The sequence below is a fragment of the Ursus arctos genome, unplaced genomic scaffold (assembly GCF_023065955.2).
Source record: "Ursus arctos isolate Adak ecotype North America unplaced genomic scaffold, UrsArc2.0 scaffold_10, whole genome shotgun sequence".
Taxonomy (NCBI): domain Eukaryota; kingdom Metazoa; phylum Chordata; class Mammalia; order Carnivora; family Ursidae; genus Ursus; species Ursus arctos.
In genome coordinates this window covers 13,080,144-13,102,412 of record NW_026622764.1, presented here as the reverse complement: position 1 = coordinate 13,102,412, position 22,269 = coordinate 13,080,144, and the positions used below count along the sequence as shown (strand labels likewise).

The 22,269-nt window shown below is 42.9% G+C and overlaps 1 protein-coding gene across 6 annotated transcripts in view; it reads left to right on the top strand.

The window, feature by feature from the left end:
• MBNL2 (muscleblind like splicing regulator 2) overlaps positions 1 to 22,269 on the top strand; it is a 154,981-nt gene that overhangs the window by 111,027 nt on the left and 21,685 nt on the right. Inside the window, exons 5-9 of one of the 6 annotated variants that reach the window (XM_026493493.4) lie at positions 2,673 to 2,936; positions 9,237 to 9,290; positions 9,961 to 10,114; positions 17,482 to 17,517; positions 18,819 to 18,913. In XM_026493493.4, coding sequence (XP_026349278.1) covers positions 2,673 to 2,936; positions 9,237 to 9,290; positions 9,961 to 10,114; positions 17,482 to 17,517; positions 18,819 to 18,913 — 603 coding nt within the window. The remainder of the gene's footprint in view (positions 1 to 2,672; positions 2,937 to 9,236; positions 9,291 to 9,960; positions 10,115 to 17,481; positions 17,518 to 18,818; positions 18,914 to 22,269) is intronic. The other 5 variants (XM_048215637.2, XM_048215636.2, XM_026493498.4 and 2 more) reach the window with 5 other exon arrangements.

Below are 22,269 nucleotides of genomic sequence, written 5' to 3'. Positions count from 1 at the left end.
TCTTGCAAAACAGCCACGTGCACGCACACGCGTGTGTACAACATTCATCTAAAAGCCATGCATTCGTAATTCTATGGTTTCAATTTAAGGCAGCGAATAAAGGAAATGAGTCTGTAGGAAAAGAATTAGCTTAGTACAAACAAAATTCACCCGTGGGGAATGTGTGTTCAGGGGCACAATATTTAACAACCAGCGGAACTATGAATCAATCACTGTGCAGGCCATAGGGATGGCTCCTGAAGGCCTCCAGATGCTGGACATTAACCTTGGATGGATCCCGGAAAGACCTGAGAATGGGCAAGTCAGAGGCCCAGCAGTCAGGGCAACGGGGGATACTTGGGGGCAGGGGTAGGAGTCGGTAGAACTATGACTGTTGACCACTTGGTATGATCATATTTCAATATTTTAAGAACTAGTATGGTTATGTTGGTATGTTCCAGAATATCAGCCCTGGTCGTATTGTTGGTAAACAGGGGAACTAGAAGCTGGGCAAATTTAGGTATCAACTGGGGTATTTTCTTTAACTTAAGTTCAAGTGGTCTATAAAACTCAAGAAAACAAGTTCATATATTTATAGAATATAATTCTTAAGTCATGAGTCAAGCCAATATTCTCTTTAATCAGAGTTAGAAGATTTATCTCGACTATATCCTGTGATATTTAATAGAGCATTTTACACAGGTATGTAAAGATTCTGATACATTTTTCAATGAGCTCCTTTAATTCCATTATGCATTAAAGCTGTGAGGTGATGCATGTATGGTTAGGGTGTATACTGTGCTTTATGTTAGATCACTGGAGAATGTTCTTTCAATGTGCATTTGTTTAAATATTTACCCAATAAAAAAATTTAAAGAAATATTTACCGGATAAATCTTGAGGGCAATAAAACGGTGCTGCCTGATTTCAGCTTCAGTCTGGAGTTTACGGGTCCCAAAATGAAAAGACTATTTCCTAACACGGCTGTTTTGATCTATCCAGCCTGTGAAGATAGAACAGACCTTTCCTGGTCTGGAAAAGTGTTTGGGGCTCCACCTGCTGGACCCGTGGAGCTTTAGCGTTTGATTCCTGAGTGTGTGGTTTAGAAAACAAATTAAATCAGCTGAGTTGGGAACAAATTGTCCTCCCCTACAGGACTAGTAGACAAAGACACTGAAAAATAATTTCCAGCGACTTTAGCAGGGCGGCTTGCAGTTCATTTCAAACCAGGAACGAAGCCGGCCGCACACAGATACCCTTGGTAAACGCTCGATGGCTGTCTGCACCTCGGAACGCAGTCTCAGACCAGAAGATTGCATTCAGAGAGCAGGGCTGACTCAGAATTGATGGGAACACCTAAGTAATTTTTATTTTGTACATTTTATGAACTAAAGATGGAATACTGGCTTATATCCAAAGCAGGAGGAAAGAAGGAGCGATTTTGTGACTTACCTGTTTACCCTTCAAACCCTCTTGGCCACTGGTCTGTGAAACTGTATTTTGCAAGCACCTTTGACTTTCACAAGGCTTGACTGTCACGTCAGTGACCCATCACATGACATCACTGATGGTCGAGATGCCAACCACCACTTCAACATACTGACTTTGGAACTAGAGCCGAAAAGGGAAAATAACTTATAATTTTATGATTTATTCTGCCCTGCTAATGATATTTTATAAAATATCAGTAGTACGTCTATTTATTATCCATGTCATGTTATGTTGTTGATATTCAAGACAGAATTAAGAATACTCTTGAAATTCTAAAGAAAACTTTCTTTACATAGTAAACTTTTGATCCACCAGAACTCTTAGAGGATGGAGCATTCTGGTTACTTGAGACTTCAGGATAACGAAGGATTAAGGACCAAAAAAAAGCAACGGCAACACATCAGCACTTCAAACTCTATTCCTACTTCCCTCCACTTATTTCTCTCTTTTTTATCTTTTCTTTTTGTCTTTGCTGTCAAAAATAACAACAAAGTGACCTTAAATGCAAGTTTCAATGTCTTAGATATGGTAGTACTGACTTATGTTTATAAGTGTAAGTTATCTGTGCAGAGCAGGGGAGACCTGGGGGAAACAGGAGTTTCCAGATTCACCCCACCCACTTCCCATCCTCCGCGGAGGAACAAGTCTGTTTCCCCCAATTCTTTCTGGACTTGTACAGCTATGCCCTGGGGGTTTGGTGTGTGACGAAACTATCCCTCCATGCAAAAAAACTATGGCATCCCAGAGTTGTCAGGGTAGAAGAGTTGGGTATGGATATAGATCTCCAAATTCTATACTATTACGTAGTTACATATACACAGATATTGTGTCCTAATTATTATATATAAAGTAGATACAGAGATATGCACGTTACCCAGAGAGAAATGGAGGCTTTGTTGATTTTCGCGATTTTAGCCCAACTGCAGACTTTTGACTTATTTTCTCAATACAGAGTCTCACTCCAGAAAAGAGGGGGAAGCAAAACTCACATTAGTTTGTCAGGGACTCTGGTTGAGTTCTGGACAATCAAATTTTTATCGAAATGGCACAAAAGCCACCATTAAAAGAAAGGAAAAGCATTTATTCCTTTGTAAAAAAAAAATTTTTTTTTTAACCTAAATGGCTGCGCTGGCGGAGGTGGTCGCCGGGGGCGGCCTCGGGGCTTCCCTCCGCAGCGTCTGCTCTTGTTCCCCTTGTCCTAGGTATGCAGGGAGTTCCAGCGAGGAAACTGTGCCCGGGGGGAGACCGACTGCCGCTTTGCACACCCCGCAGACAGCACCATGATCGACACAAACGACAACACCGTAACCGTTTGTATGGATTACATAAAGGGGCGTTGCATGAGGGAGAAATGCAAATATTTTCACCCTCCTGCACACTTGCAGGCCAAAATCAAAGCTGCGCAGCACCAAGCCAACCAAGCGGCGGTGGCCGCCCAGGCCGCCGCGGCCGCGGCCACAGTCATGGTAAGTGGGGCGCGCCCGCCGCGCACCTTCCTCCGCCGGGCCGGGGAGCCGCGGGGCGCCCGCGGGATTCCGCCGCTCCCCCCGCCCCCCACAGTCGGGAACTAGGGAAGGCTGCCATTCCTGCTGCTCCGCTGCCTAAGTTCTGTTGTTGTTCTCCCCGTTTCGTTTCGTTTCGTTTCGTTTCCCCCTCCTTCCCTTCCTCAGCACAATAAGTAAATCCCTCAGGCGCAGGGCACCCCGGCGAGCCGCCAGCCCCCCTGCCCCTGCTGCGAGCCTGGCCCCGGGGCTGCTGCCCAGGGCTCCTCCTCCTCCGGGCGGGCGCCGGGCCTGGGGCCACCGGGATGGGGGGCCCCAAAGCTCCGGCGAGGGAAATTGAGCGCTGCCGCTGAGCCCCGAGCAGCGGCGCTTCGGAGCGCAGCCCCCCGGAGGCGAGAGGCCAGCAACAGGTGACCATAGGCGACTGGCGCTTCCCCACTCCTGTTTCCCCCTTTCCTTCAAACATTCTCCCCCTAAATGAAATTGTGTACGCAACACCAAGTCATGAGACAGATGAAAATGGAGCTGTACTGACTGGTGCTTTGAAGAAAAGGGGGGGGGGCTGTAACCCAGCCTGGAGTCCCTGAGTCACTGTAATGTCCCTTAGAGACCAGCTGTGGCAGCCTCCTCCCCCTCCCCCCTCCTCCACCCCCGCCTCATCCACCCCCTCCTCCTCACCTCCTCCCCCTTTCCCCCTTCCTCTTCCTCTTTCTCCTCCTCTTCTTCCTCCTCCTCTTCCTCTTCTTCCTTCTCATCTTTGGGGAAATCTATTACAGCTCCAGAGTCTCAGGCCCCACCCCAGAACTTTGGGATCAGAATTCTAGTTTTAAAACAACCTCAGATCTTTTGTATACACATGAACAGTTGACAAGCACCTGCCCAGAGCCCTGGTTCTCAAACCTAGCTGTATTTTGGAATTACCTGAAGGGGCTTGAAAGGTTCCAACATCAGTCGCTTCCCCCCAAATTTCTTATTTTATTGGTCTGGGTGTGGCCTGGGCAGTGGCCTTTCTTGCAAAATCTCATGGGATTCCAGTGTGCAGCACAGTCTGAGAACCATCACACTGGGTTGTAGAAATTGCTCATTACTTTGTTTTAAGGTGAGATCTCTGGTTTATCAGAAGCCTATTATAATATATGCGAGACACAGTGCATTCATTCATTCATTCATTCACTGACTCATTCAAAACACACATTGAGACCTGCCATGCAATAGACACTTGTCGGGAACATCCAGAAACTAGCGGGTTTTCTTGCCCTCGAGGAGCTTGCACTTGAGTGAGAGTGCTCCTCGGTGATGACGGAAACGCATGATGGGGTCCAGCGGGGACTCAGTGGGCCGTCCCTCCTTAGAAGAGACAGAGAGGACTTTAAAACACAATCTTCTAACTACAGTACAGAGAAATACTCCCCCTGTTTTGTTCTAGTTAAAGAGCGGTTTGCAAAACTGTAATTGGGAATGGATCTGGGGGAGGGGAGGAGCGGATCTTGAACACAAAGTAAGTTTGGGGTTCCAGATCCAGTAATGAGAATACAAAGGAGTACATCGGTTACTTAATGCTGATGAGAAAGGAACTCTTAGTGAGCAAGGGAGGTTTCTTATACATTTCTCCAGTGTGGAGTCTGTCTGACCACCCTCTTACTGAGGATCTCATCCTGTGAGAAGTAAAACTGTTTTCACTGTAATCATTATTTCAGGTCAACCTAAATTAAGTGATTGTTAGGCACAAAACACACGTTTTTTCCACTGCGTTGACGTTGTAAGTCATAACTGGGTACCAAGGATAGCCCCAAGGTTAGTCAGGACTCCGGCTGCAAGAGACAAAAACCCAACTGTGGGAGCTTAAATTAAAAAGTTGGACTTCCTGTGGTGCCCTCCAAAGGGAGGCAAAGTCAAGTAGAGATTAGGGGTGCCCAGATCCAGAAACTGGAAAACCAGTAGATCTCCCTTTTTTTTCCTCTCTCCGCTTCTCTTGCCATATCAGCTCCATCTTCTAAGACCAGGCTCTCCAGTGCAACCCTGACACGGTTCTAGATGTGTGTGCGGCACATTCTTGTGTCTTTTGCCAGGAGAGAAAACAGCACCTTCTACAGCGGTTCTAATTAGAAAAAAACCTAAAAAACAGTTAAACATCATTCTGGTGGCTGTCCTCATGGTTGGACTAATAGCGTTCCATGATTGGCTCAGCTTGGGTCACAGTAGCCGTCTCTGGCCACCGGGGGAGGAGATGAGGTTCTGGGGGTGTGAAAAAAATTCATCCCTGTACCTCAAATACCTGTTGCTACAACGAAACACTGGTACTAATTGTGACCAGAGAGCTGAGCCCTGAATTTCTCTGAGCCTTGATTGTATCTGCCGGTTTATGGAAGTACCTGTTCTGACACCCACAATCAGTATATCCGTCAATCACCGAAGGAACAGTGCAGCCCGGATAGGTCAGTGGTGGGCGATGGGGAGAAGGGAAGAAATGGCCATTGACACAAACATGTCACTCCTCAACCTGATATTGTGAGGCCAAGCCTGTAGCCCTCTGGGAGCTGCCATGTGCCTTCCCCCACCTTTGCACGTCACACTCATCAAGGCGCGTGGATGTTACTGCCATGGGTGTCAGTATAGTTAGTTACCATAGTTCCTGGGACTGTCATACTGTGCCCAAATTTGGAGTTCTGATATTTCAGGGGATCTTGCAACATCGTCAAAGACAACCCAAAGGAATACAGTTTCAGAACAAAAGCCAGCTTCTTTCTGACAATGACATGAAAATTATTGAATCTGTCATGTCTCTTTAGCTGAAGTGAGAGGCTCATTTGAACCAGCCTCGATGCAGTTGGATAAAGTCAAAGTGTTCTTCCTCTAGCGGCAAGATTACTCGATACACTGAAGAAAACCCTCTTATTTTATTTCCTTATTTAAAAGAACAAATGGGAGTGATGATTACAGTCAGAAGATATTAGTACTCCATTCGCCTGGGCTCCCTATCCCAACACAAAGAATTTCTGTCATGCAGTTTGTATTATTGTCCGGGATTTCCCTCTTTTGATTAATTGGACCCTGAAAATGCACTTAAAGCTCTGATTCCAGAAAAGGAGCCATTTATTTCCTTTAGAGCCCGACTCTTTTACAATACGTTTCAAAACGTGAGCATCATCCTTGCCAGATATTTTTTTTTAATGCAAAAATAAGCCAGACAGGAGCTTCTCTTTGGTCATTTTCACACAAAGGGTGTCTGAACTTCAATCAAGCAGTCTTCCTTCACACGCTCCACAATGGGCCTACACAGATTCCTATTTTGTAAAAGGAAGCAGGACCAGCTGCCATCAGCTAGAGAAGTTTCAATTGTCCAAGAAATCACGTAAAGGAACTTTGAATTCCATCCTATTTGTCCACATCCCTTTCTTCCACATTAAAACGGCAACTCTGATGATTGTCGTCAGGATTTTCTGACGGCTCAGATTTGGTCTTTGCCCCTAAGCTGGCATGGGCCCTTGGTTTGCACGCCTTGATTCGCAGTTGGATTGTTCTTTGACCCAGAGAAAGGAAAACCCCGTTGCGTGTGCACAGACCTGCAGGTGGCCCAGAGAGGTCAGCCAGAATGGGTGCCGTGACCGACACAGAGCAGAGGCTCAACGAAAGAGAACCTCTTTCTCTGCTTAGGTGCCTAAGGAAGTTCCCAAGACCCAGCAGGCTCAGTTATCTCTCAGGTCTAGTCTAAGCCTGAATACCTTTCAGTGTAGCTAAACAGACGCCAACAGTCCAATCGTATTCTCTAAAACAGAGTATCTCTGTACTACAAAATCATATTATAATGTGATTCTTAATCCACGCAGATTTTTTTAAAATGCACTCTACACATGTGGTTCAAAGCATGAGGTGTGCAAGATCCTGATAGGTATGCTCCGCCCTCCAAAAACCTTAGGCTTCCTTGAAAAGACACAGCATTTGCGTCTAGGAAAGATAACTTCTCCACCATATGCAGTGGGAGAAAACGAGATGCTGTTGTTGTCCAGCTCAGTGGAGAGCTCTCGGTTTCTTCACATTCCTAGGTTATTCTCATTTCTATGGACATTAAGCTTCATCAATCTAAGATCAGAAAAAAGAATATTAACCTTCCAGGTGATTATCCTAGGGAGAAATATTTAATATTTCTTTTCCTACTCGGAGACTTCATTAAACGCTGCTTTGTTAAATCGAAATTTTGCTCATAAATACCAGCCTTTGGAGACATAATCAGTCTTCCAATTAGCACAGCAGACAAAATCAACCCAATGGTAGATTTGCTCTGGAACTCCTGAGGACTGGAAAAGTGAGGAGAACTGAGTCCAGAAGGTTGAGGCCAAAATGATTCCGGGTTGGTGTTCTCAGTGCACTCTGGGAGAACAGGCTATGCAGCCTTTTGTAGTTAGCAAAGATTAATTTCAGCGTCAAGAAAGGCATTATTTAGCAATCTAAAAACTCTACAGCAACCGAAGATTTTAAAGGAACATGGAGTCATGGGAGTTACCTAATGGGGAACTTATATCTGAAGAAAGAATACCCATTACAAAGCAGCCGTCTTATTGTGGGGCTCTCTGGGTTTTAAAAATGTTGCAATCCTACTTTCAGAACACTGATTTTGTATTATTTGATGGCCTTTCTCAACACTGCCTTATAAAACATTTCTCTGTTGACTGTTCTAAATCCCTTCTCTGCCTTCAGTCCTTTCCCTACCCACTTTATTTCTACCCCCCCCATCTTTACCTTACCTCCTGTCATCTCTATACTTTTGATCCTGAATCATCAAATGATGACGAAAAGCCCGTGATTTGCAATGGAAAATGTCATTAATTGTTTCCCATTTTGAGAGTTTAGTACTATCCTGTTTTATTTCAAATGCCATGGTTCCAACTCAGAACTTTAGAACATTTTGTATTGATTACACAAACCTTAGGGATTTACCTACTGTGCTACACATAGAAAAGGGGTATTTCATTTTTTATTTGCATTGGAGCTATTCCTTTGATTTTTTTTTTCACAGAATTCCATCATAGAATTTTTCCATCTTTTACAGCAATTATCAAGGAATAGGAAAATTTTTTTTACTGTGGTGAAGATTCAATCAATCTTTGTTATTATTTCAGCTGTTTAAATGAGACTACCTGCCCCGAAGTACGGTTATAAGTTAAAAACATTATTTTACATCTAATATTTCAAGCAGTCCTTTGCTGGTTTTTTGTTTTTTGTTTTTTGTTTTTTTTTTTAGCTGTTTGCTATTTTTAGCTGTTGTTCTAGCTGAGAGTTCCACTTCTCATTAGCTGGGTTGGTCACTGATTATAACTAAAAGTACACACAGAATTATTAAATATAAATGATTCTGCTAGCTGAGAACACGAAATACCTTTTTCAAGGGTATTTTCTTAGCGTAATCCGGTAAGTTGATTGAGATAAACTGAATTATAATTTCAAATGTAGTGGAACACAGAATGGATGATAAGTTAGTCGGTAGAAACAGTGTAATGGATGGAGAGTGGGAAATTTGAGAAACTTACCCTTCAAATTCAAAACTTGTTAAGTTTGGAACCTGCTCCCGCATTACCAGATTCACGCTAGCAGACTGAAGGGAAGAATTGAGACAATTATCCACATGATTCAGACAAAAATTAAGATCCAAACCCAAACAGTTTTGCCTCAATAATATTGTGTTTGAATATTTTTTTGCCTGAATTTCTTGTCTCAGTTTGCCACTTCATTTTGTTAGGCTAGATCTTCATTAAAAATGACTTTGACAAAAGTTGAAGATAATATCTTTTTTTTTTTTTTTTGACTCGGATCTTATACTTAGCGCATTGGTTACTTTACATTCGAAAACTAACTTATCAGAAGTTCTTCAGTCCTATGGCCCTTGAAAGTTTTGCATTTTTTTCTGAAGCAATATAAAAAAATGCTTATGGTATGTATGCAAGCTGCTGTTTTAATTAACTTTCCTGAATTTCAAACATCTATATTTTACTCTCTTATATGCTTTTAACTAAGGTATAGTAGATGCATTTTTGCTTCGATACTAATTTAAGGTGTAATATTCATTTCTTTAGAGAACATTTTTGTTGTTGTGCATGCCTAGTGTTTTGTACGTTGTATATTGCATTCAGAATATTTTTTTCCTTCTCACCTATCCACAATGCAATGCCGTTCCCATGATGCACCTCTGCTTGCTGTTTACCTGTATGTTAATTCGCTTGAATCCCATTGGCCCACTGCCATCATGTGCTCGCTGCCTGTTATTAAAAGACTCAGTCGACTGCCAAAGCAATGAAGCGACCTCTCGAAGCATCTGTAGACCTGGTACTTTGACCTTTCACCTTTCGCTTTGCATGTAGCTTTTCAGAGAACCATCTGAGATTTGTATTACTTGTAAAATTGGTTGCAAACAATCATTATTAATAATTAATGGAGGAAATTCAATAAGGTGTTTAGTCATCTCATTTTCATACGTAATTTGTGAAATAAATTAATCCTAACAAATTTTAATACCTTTTCCAAAAGAGTGAAGCAAATTTAAATTACTTGCCTCGGAAAATTCTCCTTATAATTCTTATTAACCTTTAAATCCAAGCAATTGCCATTTAGTTAATGAAGAGAATAGGTATTAATAATAACACAAATGCTTCTCCCCCCCTTAGAATAGTTTAACTCATTTTTAAAAGCTGAAGCCATTTTTTTTCTTTTCTTTTTTCTTTTTTTTTCTTTTCTTTTTGTTTTTTTTGGTGTTGCTTGATAGTTTTTCTTTTCCTTAGTTGAGATGCTACCGTTTTGGGTTACAGAAGTCATGCTTTCGCTCTCAATAACAAATTCTCACTCATTCGACATTGCCGCTGTTTAAATTAAGGTGCATGGCGGAGGCATCTCCTTAGCTGTCATTTTGAAAAAGAATGTTGTAGTTGATGATCTCTGTGGACCCTGGAGGCGTGGTTACTTTGAGTTATACATGTCTTATCCAATTCTTTACTTCTAGGCCTTTCCTCCTGGTGCTCTTCATCCTTTACCAAAGAGACAAGCACTTGAAAAAAGCAACGGTGCCAGCACGGTCTTCAACCCCAGCGTCTTGCACTACCAGCAGGCTCTCAGCAGTGCGCAGCTGCAGCAGCACACGGCGTTTATTCCGACAGGTGCGTGCCCTGACAGTGCCGAGTCCTGTGTCCGTGTGCCCTTCCGGTCATGTGCTTTCTTCTCATTCCTTTCAGCTGTTCGGTGGCATCTAGTTTGCTTGTAAAGGTACAGTCAATGCAGCCTGAGACTCAGCACTGTCCTAGCTACTGAGCTATATTGACTTTGCTTGGAATGATAGCTGAAGGCTGCTAGGATTCTAAAGCCAAATATTTTGTAGTGAAGTGACAGGCTGAACCCATGAGAAGCAGACAAGCAGTGAGGCCTTTCAGTTCCTCGTATTTACACACGCTGTGTAAAATTGTTTACGTCAACGAGACCTTTTATGTGTGACAATTGAAATTTGTCATTAACCCTGAATGACCTAAAAATAGCAATTCCAGTGAATACTAACCTTTTTTTCCTATTTCTATTCAGAGCACTAAAAAAAAAAAAAAGAAAGAAAAAGACAAGGCTATTCAAATTAAAGCAATCCTCTACTCATGTTTTACATCCATCCTCTCTCTCGCCATCCTTCTCAACTTCACCAAGTGCACCAATAGCGCTCTTATCCTCAGTTTCTAAGCCAATGCCTGATAACAGTAGCTGCTGAGGTCCATTAACTGTATCTTTCCGCTAAGAGATGAATTCTGTTAATCACAGGATCTCAAGCTTAGAGGATTCTTCGTGATCTCCTCATGCAGGCGATTGTTTTACAGATGACAAAACTGAGGCCCCCTAAATGGGAGGTGACTTCCCAAGGTGGCACAAAGAGCCGGCACCTAGTGTCCCTGTGACCAGTCCCACGTCCCATGACATGACACCACCCAGCTTCCACACATGGAGTCACAGAATTCTCCCTTAGAGCTTGGCAGACATAAAACCTCAGATAGAAGTGAAGGAACAAAAGCGTAATGCGTGGCAACCCTCCCCCTTTTCTTACCCACCTCCCTGACCACAGACCGACGTACACCATATACAAACACAGAGTCACCTTAAATGGATTGTGGTTTTGACTTTTTGGTCTGCATAGAAGCAGGGATAATAGCCTCAAAATAAATAAAACCTTCCTAGTATTCAAAAAAAAAAAAAGAAAGAAAGAACCAGAGAGTGACTTACGCTGTCATGAGGAGACTGTCCGTTCGTTCTTAGTTCTCAAGTCCAAATTTTCATCCCGTGAGAGTGACTCGAAGGTAAATATAGGCGAACAACAATTTTATCACAAAGACCTTGTTGGTCCTAAGCTACGTGGTTGGACGTTTTGGGTCTATCATCCATCTCTTTAAATCCTGTAGCTGATCAGGAATTAACATGGGAGGGAGTCGAAGAGGTATTTCTGTGGTTTTCTTTGTACAAAAGCTACACCTTGAAAACAATGATCAACCTGTTAACAATATTTATTATAGTAAGCATGTAAATTATGTAAGCAAAATGGTTCTTAGTGTTTAGTTTTCATATTTCACTCCTGCTCTTCTCTTAAGTAGACCTGCAGACCTGTAGCGTGAGTCTCTACGTCAGCACTTACGGGGGCTGCCCTCCTGTTCTGTTAGAACCTTAGCTAGTGACATTTCAGAGCAGGTATGTAGCACAGCAGGACTTGTACTTGTAACCCACTGGCTATAACATGGGTGTAAAATAATTTCTAGTAGGTAAACTTACCTTGAGGTCTTAAATGATTTCCTTAAGCATCTGCTTTTATAGACCTCGTCACTAGATATCTTAGGAGAAAAAATTAGGGAGGAATGTACTGAGGGGGTAGAACATAAAAGGACAAGTCTGTTTCTGGAGACTGGGTAACAATTTCACTACCATTTCCTGGCACTGCCTTTGAAACCTTGGACCTAAGTCGTGTGGAAGTCTGAAGGCCTCTAACTCGTATTTAGGACTTCAGTGCAATAATGACAGCTCTGTTAAATCACTGCAAGAATCCTCATTTTAAAATATTTCACCTGGAAACCATTTAAAGACTTCCAAAGCAAGAATGGATAACATCCCTTATGCAGTGACCCCGGTTATTGTTGATGGAATGATGGGATTGAGGACCGGGAGGCTGTCCTGGCTGCCGTTGTTGTGCACTTCCGCCCCCTGCTGGATTCTTTAAAAACTGTCCCAGTGTGTCGGGCAACCCTCAGTTGTGTGGACTTTCAGAGCCCAAAAGTGGGTCCTGGCCCACTTCATTCTGTGAATTACAAATGTTTCCATCTGTAACATGATATCAATATCCTAGTGAACAGCTATGTGGCTCTCGTGCTCTGCAATGGTATTTCAACTTCTAAGAAGTTTTCACATGTTTTTCTTAAATGATGAAAGAGAAAATAATTCAATCAAAAGCAAGTTAGCGTGATCGTTCCCCCACTTAAATCCCTGACGGAAATCTCTGTTTATTTTGGCTCTAGTTTTTATTTCGGGCTTTCTTTCTCATAAACCACGTTTTCAACTCAATTTTAAAACAGTAATGATAATCATTCTTTGTTAATTACTGTTGTCTTAAATCTCTGCAAATTAAGTGACGATGTTCAAAAATCGTTCTTGTGACTTGGTAGATGGTGGGCCCGTTATTTTTAAAGTGACAGATTTTGATTTTTCTGTAAGTACTTTCTATCAACAATGATCGTATATATGAAACACAGAGCATCTCACGTGTTCCTGGAGGTTAGCCTTTACTGAAAGGCCATTCGGAGTGAAATTCTGGGGTGGTTTTTTTTAAGATCCCTAATTTTTCTTTTTTTTTTTTTTTCACTGAGGTGTAACCGGCATACCACATGTATTAGTTACAGGCATATGACATAATGGGTCAATATTTGCAGACACGGTGACCTGAGCATCCCAGTCAAGCCACCTGCCATCTGTTCCCCACATGAAGTTTTTGATATCTCACGAAAACTCCCCCATGGACACCATGTGAATTTGGATTTTAGGAATCCTGCCTCCAGGGTGTGGAGCTAGGAATACAAAACATTGTGCAACATATGGGATTCTTCTCCAAAGCCATGCTCATATAATTATCACCTTGGTTGATGTCCTAGCACGTTTGTAGTGCGTGAGACTTTTCCTTTTCTCCTTTTTTGATAGGGATTATTTTAATCTAGGAGTTAATACTTTTTCTTTGCTACATTAGGCCAGTGGCAGAAACCACACACACTCACAAAAAGAGCAGGGTAATAATTCTCGGCATTTCTCGGACAGGTTTATTGTGTTACCGTAAGTGTTCTCCTAGGCATTGTCTCACTATTCTTCGAGATAGTTCTGCCAGGGGCAGGCATAATTATTTGCATTTTGCAGATGGAAAAACTGAGGCTGCGTGTCTATGCTGCAGAGTGGAATGTATAATTCGTGGAATTATCCAGAGCATCCTGACTCACAGATTCTAGAGTTGAAATATTTGTGCAACCGCAGCAGAGAACAGATGAGAAGTCTTTGTTGATAGAATTAGTGCCCTAGTGAAATGCTTCAGCTGGTCGGAACAGAAAGACCCACCGAGTCCCTCTCTGATTTATATCATTATATTGGATGTACAGAATACATAGAACAAGGAAAAGCACTAGTATAAATATTGCCTAATGATTCGAAACCATAAGGTTACATAAGGTCATCTATCACACACCTTGGTGAAAGATTTCGCAGCGCTTAGTGGAAAGTGGACCTGTATAACCACAGCGAAATTTATCTGCCTCCCTTAATTCGGCAAACAGTTCTTGAACACAGAGTAAGTTCTGGGCTCCAGATCCAGTAATGAGAAGACAAAGGAGTTCAGAACTGGGGAAAAACCAATACAGTGCCGAGCGTTAAGGGCCCCTTGGGGTGCGAGCAAAGCCACTTGCCAGTGCAGACAGAAGTAGTGTCTGGGCCATCAGCAGGTGCGGTGGGGGTGGGGACAGAGGACACGGAGAAAGAAGCGACTGTCTGAAGGAGAAGACATTAGCTTAGGACTTTGAAAGGAAGATTTTACCAGTAGCGGAACAGCATCCCAGGCAGGGGGAGACAGTCTAGGTTGGGGAGAGCGTAGTTGAGGGATCGCGAGTTGTTCGTTGTAGCCGCAGTGCAAAGTACTTACGGGATAGGAAGAGGGTGCAGAGGCAGAAAAGACGAGGAGCAGAGTCCGGCACTGAGCCAGATGGCCACGCACAGCCAGAGCCAAGCGTCTCCAATGTTCATATCACTTTTAGACCATAGAGAGAGAGAGGCTCATCAAACAAATCTGGTCGAGCGATTCAGCCACGTCCTGAACTGAAGCTCAGGTGACAGGTTTAGTCCCCGCTCAGTGTGGCCGTAGGAGCTGCTGGTGGTGGTTTGCGACCCTGTGACATTCGCAGCCATGACCCAGGAAGGCTGTCCAAGACATCCCCCACCCTCCACCACAGCACTGGAATGAAGAGAAGAGCAGAATTCGTGTAGGGAGGACTTTGAATCCAGCCACGGTTCGCTTCCAAATGAAGTCATTGACAATTCAATACATTTTAGGAACCAGCTGCTCCCAATACACTCGCTAATGACCGAGAACCCTCATTCATCCAATTGACCACCTACTGCGTGCCCCGGAGACTTAGACACGAATCCCGTCCTCCCAGAGTTGACAGGAGAGGAGGAGAGACGGATGTTCAATAATGCCCATATAAATATATAACTTAAATGCTTTATAAGGCCAATGAGTGAAAAAGGAGAGTTCAGTAAGCTTGAAAATAGTAAACTGATTAAAATGGCGGATGGAGATAAGTAAAAGAACAATCGAACGGTTTTCCAAAGAAGTGATACGCACCTTGAGACCAGGAAGGTGAAAAGAGGGGGCGAAGATTATTCCAGGCAGAGGGGACAGCTCGTGGGAAGCCCAAAATGAGGACAAAAGTGTGACGTGTTCAATTCAAAGAAATGAAAGGCTAATCAGCCTGGGTCATGGTGCTCCCCCCCCCCGCCACCCCCGACAGGGGTATGGAATGAGCAGGGGAGATAGAGAGTGGACCGTAGGGGGCCTTTATGCTAAAGGCAATGAAAAGACAGTGAATCATTTCCAGCAGAGAAGTGAACAGACCTGTATTTAGAAAGGTGAAGAGTGGAGAGGATTAGGCAGGGGACGGAAGGCAAGCAGGAAGACCAGTTAGGATGTCATGACATGGCCCAGCCTAGAGACAATGGCGATCAGGACCGGAGGAGTGGCATAGAGATGTACAGACAGACCAATATAAGATGCACTTTAGAAACAAGACTGCTTCGGCTTGTTGGTGAGCTGGAGCAGGGAATTTCAAGAGGGAAGGTAGATGCATAAATTTGGAAGCCTTGAGCTTATAGATAGTATGTATGTCCGTATGCATGTATGTATTTTTAAAGATTTTCTTTCTTTCTTTCTTTCTTTCTTTCTTTCTTTCTTTCTTTCTTTCTTTCTTTCTTTGAGAGAGTGAGAGAGAGCCTGAGGAGGGGGAGAGGAAAATGGAGTGGGAGAGGCAGACTTCCCCACTGAGCAGGGAGCCCTACACGGGGCTCGATCCCAGGACCTCGGGATCATGACCTGAGCTGAAGGCAGACGCTTAACGGACTGAGCCACCCAGGCGCCCTTATAGATAGTGTTTAAATCCTGGATTGAATGATATGCCCAGAAAAATAGTAGATGAAGAGGAACAAGAACTGAGTCCTGAAAACCTCCAGCATATAGAGTGTGTGTGTGTCTATGTGTGTGCGGGGGAGGGGCGGGAGGGGGTATCAGAAAATGCAAGGGAAAAGAGTGGTTTATTACAGAGGGAGTGGCCAAGTGCTGAATGTTACCAAGACTCACAATAGATGAAGATGGAAGAGCTCCTACTAATGGCAGAAATAGGGAGTTCTTGAGGACAGTAGCAGATGGAGTAGAGACCTGACTATGGAAGTCAACTTGGAGAGGATTAAAGAGTAAGTGGGGTCAAGGCAGTGAGAATTTATGAACAGGCAACTGCCTAGAAGTTTATGAGGATTAGAAAGATAGGGCTGGAGAAAGAGAAGGATTTTCAGGTGTGTGTGTGTGTGTGTGTGTGTGTAAAGTCAGATTCATTAGCACGCATTTGCTGAAGAATCCAGTAATAACCCAGCTAAATAACCTCTGTTCCTGACTGGTTAGCATCAGCCTGACCAAGATGTAGATCAAGCAGAAAGTATCCCTCCGATGTGGACAGTTCAGCAGAGACAACAAAGGTCTACACATCTCAGACTCTTCCCCCGGTATCTCAGAAGGCAGTTCTAAACCCCTAAGTGGGTACACCCATTTGTTAAAGAGACTTTTCATTCATTCATTAAAAACGAATGTTCTGTCACCCCCGTGACACCCCGTCTTCAGATATATAATCCTTGTATTATCTTGATTTTTATTCTAAGGAACTGAACTGGAAGTAGATAATTTGTTTTTTCAGTACTCTACCACATACATTTCTCTTCAGGGTCAGAGTTTTCGGATTCAGGTACATTCATAAGGCCATCCGCAGGGAAGGCAGCTATTTCCCTGGAGGGATTGAAATCTTCCCTCCCGCTCACCCTCTGCCCCCTCCCTCCTCTGGACACCAACCTGAGATTTCCTAGGAGTTTTGCCAAAGAGCTCCCTCAGGGATCACCTAACAGCAGCCGTGACACAGTAGCTAGGCCTGGTCCTAAGTCGGCCCCCATTCGGCACTGTTTTGCCTCTATGCTCTTTGGGCTTTATTGCTAGGCACCGTTCCCTTATCATGATGAATCTTGTAGCAGAAAATAGATCACGTACACATCCAGGTCATTCTGTCATAAGAACGGTCAGTCTTCCTAGGCTGTAGGGCTTCCAGGCAATAATCGAAAATTCACCTGACCTGCCAGCCTTTGATTTGGAGGATACGGAATCTTAGTTACTGTTTTGATTTTCACATTGTTTTTGACACGAAACAAGCAAACAAGCAAACTTGTAAAGCAATGAGGTCAGTGTAATCTAGTGAATACAAAACCCCGACCTAGATTTAGGAATGAAATTCTATTTCTAGCCTTACCCTCGACCCACACTATGCATGACCTTGGAGTAGTTACTATGCCTCAGATTTTTCATCTGTAAAATACCCATTTCCTACCTTGGAGGATTACCTCGATGATGTCTGTAAAATACTTGGAGGTCTTAGAGGAAGGACACTCTCGACATTGTCACATGTCATTCTTAGAAGAATCATGTTGATGGATCCGAGTAAAAAGCGTGAAAAGTATGGAAGGAGTGAGCTTTGAGTAATATTGGCTTCCAACAAGTCAGAGATACTTGTGTCAGTACTAAAAATGTGAATAACTCTAAAAGACTGTGTTAACTAACCCTACTGATTTCTGGTTGTGCTTCAATCTCACTTTGAATGTTAACTCTAAACCGCTAACCTGTTTCTTTCCCTTTATTCACTTTTTCCACCCACCATTGCATGACATGCAGGGTCAGTTTTGTGCATGACACCCGCTACCAGTATTGGTAGGTTTCAACCTTTTTTTATTTGTCTTTTATATTATGTACAGTACCTTCACTTGCTTGAAATTTATTTCAGAGATGGTAGAAATGCTCTAGGAAATGGTAGATCTGAAGGCTTTATTTGGCTTTAGAGTTAATGTATAGGTTTTTAAAATGTACTTGTATTATTTAAGAAAATGATCGTTTTAATGTGACGAGAATAACCACTGTGCTAAAACAACCACTGCAAGACATAAAACCACAAGTACTGCTTTTTAATGATCTGTATTTTGTTTCTCTTTATAGTTTATGTGGTTTAGCGTAAGAGGGAAAAAAAAGCTGACTTTATCAGAAAGGCAGGCTAATTCATCAATGTTTTAAAGTTTCATAGCGGTGTGCCTTTATCTCCTCTTTGCTGTGTGTTAGAGTTTATCAGAGTTTCCCAGAAGTATTTATTTTTAAAAATTATAAATGGATGTATTTTGAAAACAAATGTCTGAGTTGCCTTGCTTTAGTATCCTTTTTAGTTTTAAGTGTTTATTTATTCGTGGTGATTATTTGACCCTTAGCACTCCCTTAGATGTTATATTTTAATGCTGTATCTACAGTTATCCCTACACACCCAGTGCCTTGGTGCAAAAGTCCGTCTTTAGGACGTATGGATGAGTTCCATTTAGAATAAAGAGAAAGAAACACTGGCCACATTTGCCTGGCTATTTCGCCATAACTATGTTAGAATTTACAGTAAGGCCACGATTTTTGCTCTACCGTTGATTAACCCAGAATAAACCCCAACCTCCAGCAATTTTGGCTCAAAAAAAAAGCACCCCCAGATTGACAAAAATGTTCAATTTAACCACAATTAATTCCAAAGAGTATCCTACCCCAAATTAGGCCTACGTGTTGAGCCTTGGATGTTTCAGAATGACAAAAACGAGTATCACATATTCTTACTTCATTGGATGTCACGGTTTGCATTTTTAGGGGAAACCGTTAGTACCTACAACCACAGGCTCCAAATTGGGAATGATAAATTGTTAGAAGTAAAAATGTTGATAAATACATCAACCAAAGTCATCTGCTTTGGCCTTTCTGGGAATCACTGATTATGTTTTAAAACTTCCTTTAATTGTACTTGTAATAAGCTATTTTCCCTTTTTTATTTCTCTCCCATGCTTCCTTGCTTTGCATTGTGATTGCATGCCATCTGCTGGTTTAACCCATGATGGCTTGCTGCTCTGATATTCACCATGCCAAAATACCACTTCTATTACCATAATGCTACACCCTCCTGTTCATTGCTCCCATGGTTCCCCTCCTGAAAGTACCCATGATGCACAGCGCTACGTCAGCCACTGTCTCTGCAGCAACAACTCCTGCAACAAGTGTCCCCTTCGCAGCAACAGCCACAGCCAATCAGGTTTGCTCCTTTTAAAGCTTTCTTTCACAAATCCCAAACTCTAAATGAGTGCTGATATTTAAAAAAAAAATTCTCAGTGAGAATTTTTTTTTCATGTTTATCCATCAAATTTTATTTTTTTGATTAGTTTATAGCAAAGCATTTACGGACAGGTTGCACTTATTTAGAGTTAACATTTACTGCAAATAATGATGTAGCTACGTTTTGTGTTGCACTGTTTGTTTTCGTACCTAATATTGTGTAATTAACCTGACAGGCTTCAGTTCCTCTTAGCACAGCATCACGTATCCAGTGGTTTGTGAATTGCCACAGAAAAATCGTAAAAGCTCACCCGTGGGTGCTTGAAAACTGGCTATATTTCGATTCAGTTCATTCAGACCCTATCGCTTCTGTTGGGGAGGAAAAAAAAAATCTCCTCTTAGAAAAGTCTCCCCTTTTGCCTTCGTGTCAAATTTGAGGTCTGAATGATGCTTGTCAACATCTCGCCTTGGTCGCTTGTGCTCCCCAAGTCACTGGTTCCCACCTCACAGTTTGTCTGGATACTGGCGTAAGAGCCAAAGCGAACTGAAGAAGGACGCTGGCGCTGAGTTCACAAAGGCTGGATATAACTGAGTAGGGGCGTTTAACTCTGTTGGTTTAATGCATGTGCCGGTACGACCGTGGATGTTCTATTTCTCAGTGAGAACCAGTTGGCCATGTCCCGCCCTGTAAGCACAGGCTGACTGTACCCCGAACCCCAGCCAACCAGCTCGCAAACTCGTGCTCCCGGCACAGGGGACACGCACGAGGACGGGTGAACGGCAACCCGCAGCCTCGCCTAGAGAACCGTTCTTGCGCATGCCCTCCCTTCACACAAGAGCAATGGTTTTGGCTTTGTTTTTAGCTTAATTTCTTTTAATCGAATGTACTGATAAGAGATAAAAGAGACCTAGGAGTAAGCCAGAGGGAGGGTCCAGGCTAATGGGAGAAATCATGTCAGGGCGTCAATGGCAGATTCCAAACTGCATTGTGCAGGTGGGAAGGGCTGATTCACGCTTTCTACCTTCAAGTGAATAAGTGATTCCAGGGCCGTAGGTTTCATCACTGAAAAGACAAGTGGGAGCGCACTTGAATGAAGGAATGAAAGTGCCATCCCATGATAGTTCTGCCTGTGTTCTCTCAATTGTGACAAAGCAGGAAAGGAGGAGGAGGGGGAAGGCGAGCCCACGCGCTCTCAGAGGCAGATGCAGACTGTGGCTAATTGTTTATCGCTTCACTTACCACCTCAAAAACGCCAGCTTACCTCTAAGGAAAGCCAACTCAGCTTCCAAACAGATGTAACGAAGAATAGCAAATAAGTCTCTTAGCCGGGAAGAGTCCAAAGAAATGACGGGTTGGAAGAGGGAGAGAAAGTTTGCATCCTTCCATTAGTAGGTTCAAAGCACCCCCTTTCGTTTGCTTGTTTGTTATGAGGAAGCTAGATATCTGGATATTTATGTCTGAGTCCTGCCTTCTTGAACCACATTTTTGTGATTTTTGATAGAATTTTCGTGACAAAGTCTTTTCGTAAGAAAACAAGTATAATATATATAACATATAAAACAAGAAAACACGTAGTTTGTAGTACTACTATGTCATAGTAGTACTATTATGTGTTATTACATAATACATTACATTATGATGGCAAATTAAGCACCTCTTTTTTTATGTACTTTTTTCATGTAGCAAGAGAGAGATCGCAGGCAGGAGCAGGCACACAGCAGGAAGGGGCAGAGGGAGAGGGGGAGGGAGAAACTTGAGCAGACTCCACGCTGAGCACAGAGCACAACGTGGGGCTCGATCTCAGGATCCTGAGATCAGGACCTGAGCTGAAACCGAGAGTCGGATGCTTCACCGACTGCGCCACCCAGGCCCCCAGAAAAGTGAAGCACTTCTAATACTGTGAGATCCTTCCTAAGAATGGAAAGGAAGTCAAGATAAATACTTTGGAGTTTGAGCATAAATTCCGTTACTATGATAAGTACTTAGTCACGTATCATAGATATTTTTTCCAGCCCAGTGGTTTTTTGGGCCTCCTTCGGTGGAGAAAACTTGGAGACTTTGCGTGCATATATGTGCAGGCTTGTGTGTAGGGAGGCAGAAGTAGGAAACATGGGATATGCAGAGACTAAAATACTTTGTTTTACAGCAGACTGCAATTGGTAAAGGAACTAACAGGTTTAACTGCAATTACATTTAAAGAAATATTATTGAAGAAGTATCTGACGGTAGCTTCGAGAATCCTAGACCCTGCGTTGCGCAGTTTATCGGATGTAACAGTTGCTGGATTCCACTTCAGCAACGAAGAAGAGAAATCCTGTGGCAGCTCTTGGTGAAGGTCTGCTTGTCCAAGAAAAGCACAGAAAAAGAAATAGTTGTAAATATAAATTTCTCAGACATGATATTTTTTGCATATTTTCAACAAGTTTCAAAGACCGAAGCCGCAGCAAAAGAACTTGGAAATCTTTCCAGGGCTCCTGAAGTCAGAGATTGCTGCTGGCTGTGACGTGACCATTATCCTCTTATTAATTTCACCCTTTCAACTCAGATGGAATCATAAGTATGTGATCGAGGTGTCATTTAAACGTAGTAGGTCTCAGTTTCCTCCTTTGTGAGAGGAAGCCTAGTATTAGATCACCTCTGAAGTCCCTTCCAGCCCCGAGATCCAGCAGAGCCGTGGTCCCTTAGGTGCTGTGCTGGACCCCGAGTCTGGGATGATGAAAGGTAGACACCAGCACACTTGGCAAGTAGAGCTCGGGATTTCAGAGCTCAGGTGTGCTAAGCATCCTGCCGCCTTTTTCCTTCGTGGAGTGATCTGTCTTTCACACAAAACGTGCTCGAGTTTTGACAGTCTTTCACTGGATCAATTTAGACTGTCAGTTCAAATAGTTTAAACCTCTTAGGTATTTGTAATTAGATCCAAGTCATTCATAGAAGACAGAAGATAGACCAGAACATCCCATGACAGATCCTCCGGTCCAGTCTCCTTTGCACGCTGGTCCGTGGTGAGCCACGATGAACAAGCCACAAATCTGTAAATTCTAGCCTCGGGGCTTTGTCGAGGGGCCGGCAATGAAAGTTGCAACTGAACTTAGACTTGTAGCTTGAAATTCAGTGACGACAAAACCCAAATACTTTGGGGAAATATAAAACAATTTTGCTGGTCGCTTGGCTCCGGGCATAGATACGTAAACAAAAATACAATGAACACATTTGCTAGCCGTGACTTCCTGTTTGAGCTAAGGTCTTTGGACCTTAATATACAAATTATATTTAATAATTTTATTATTACCTAATATTATTTTTTACAAATGGGTTGTTATGTACAAGATACTATT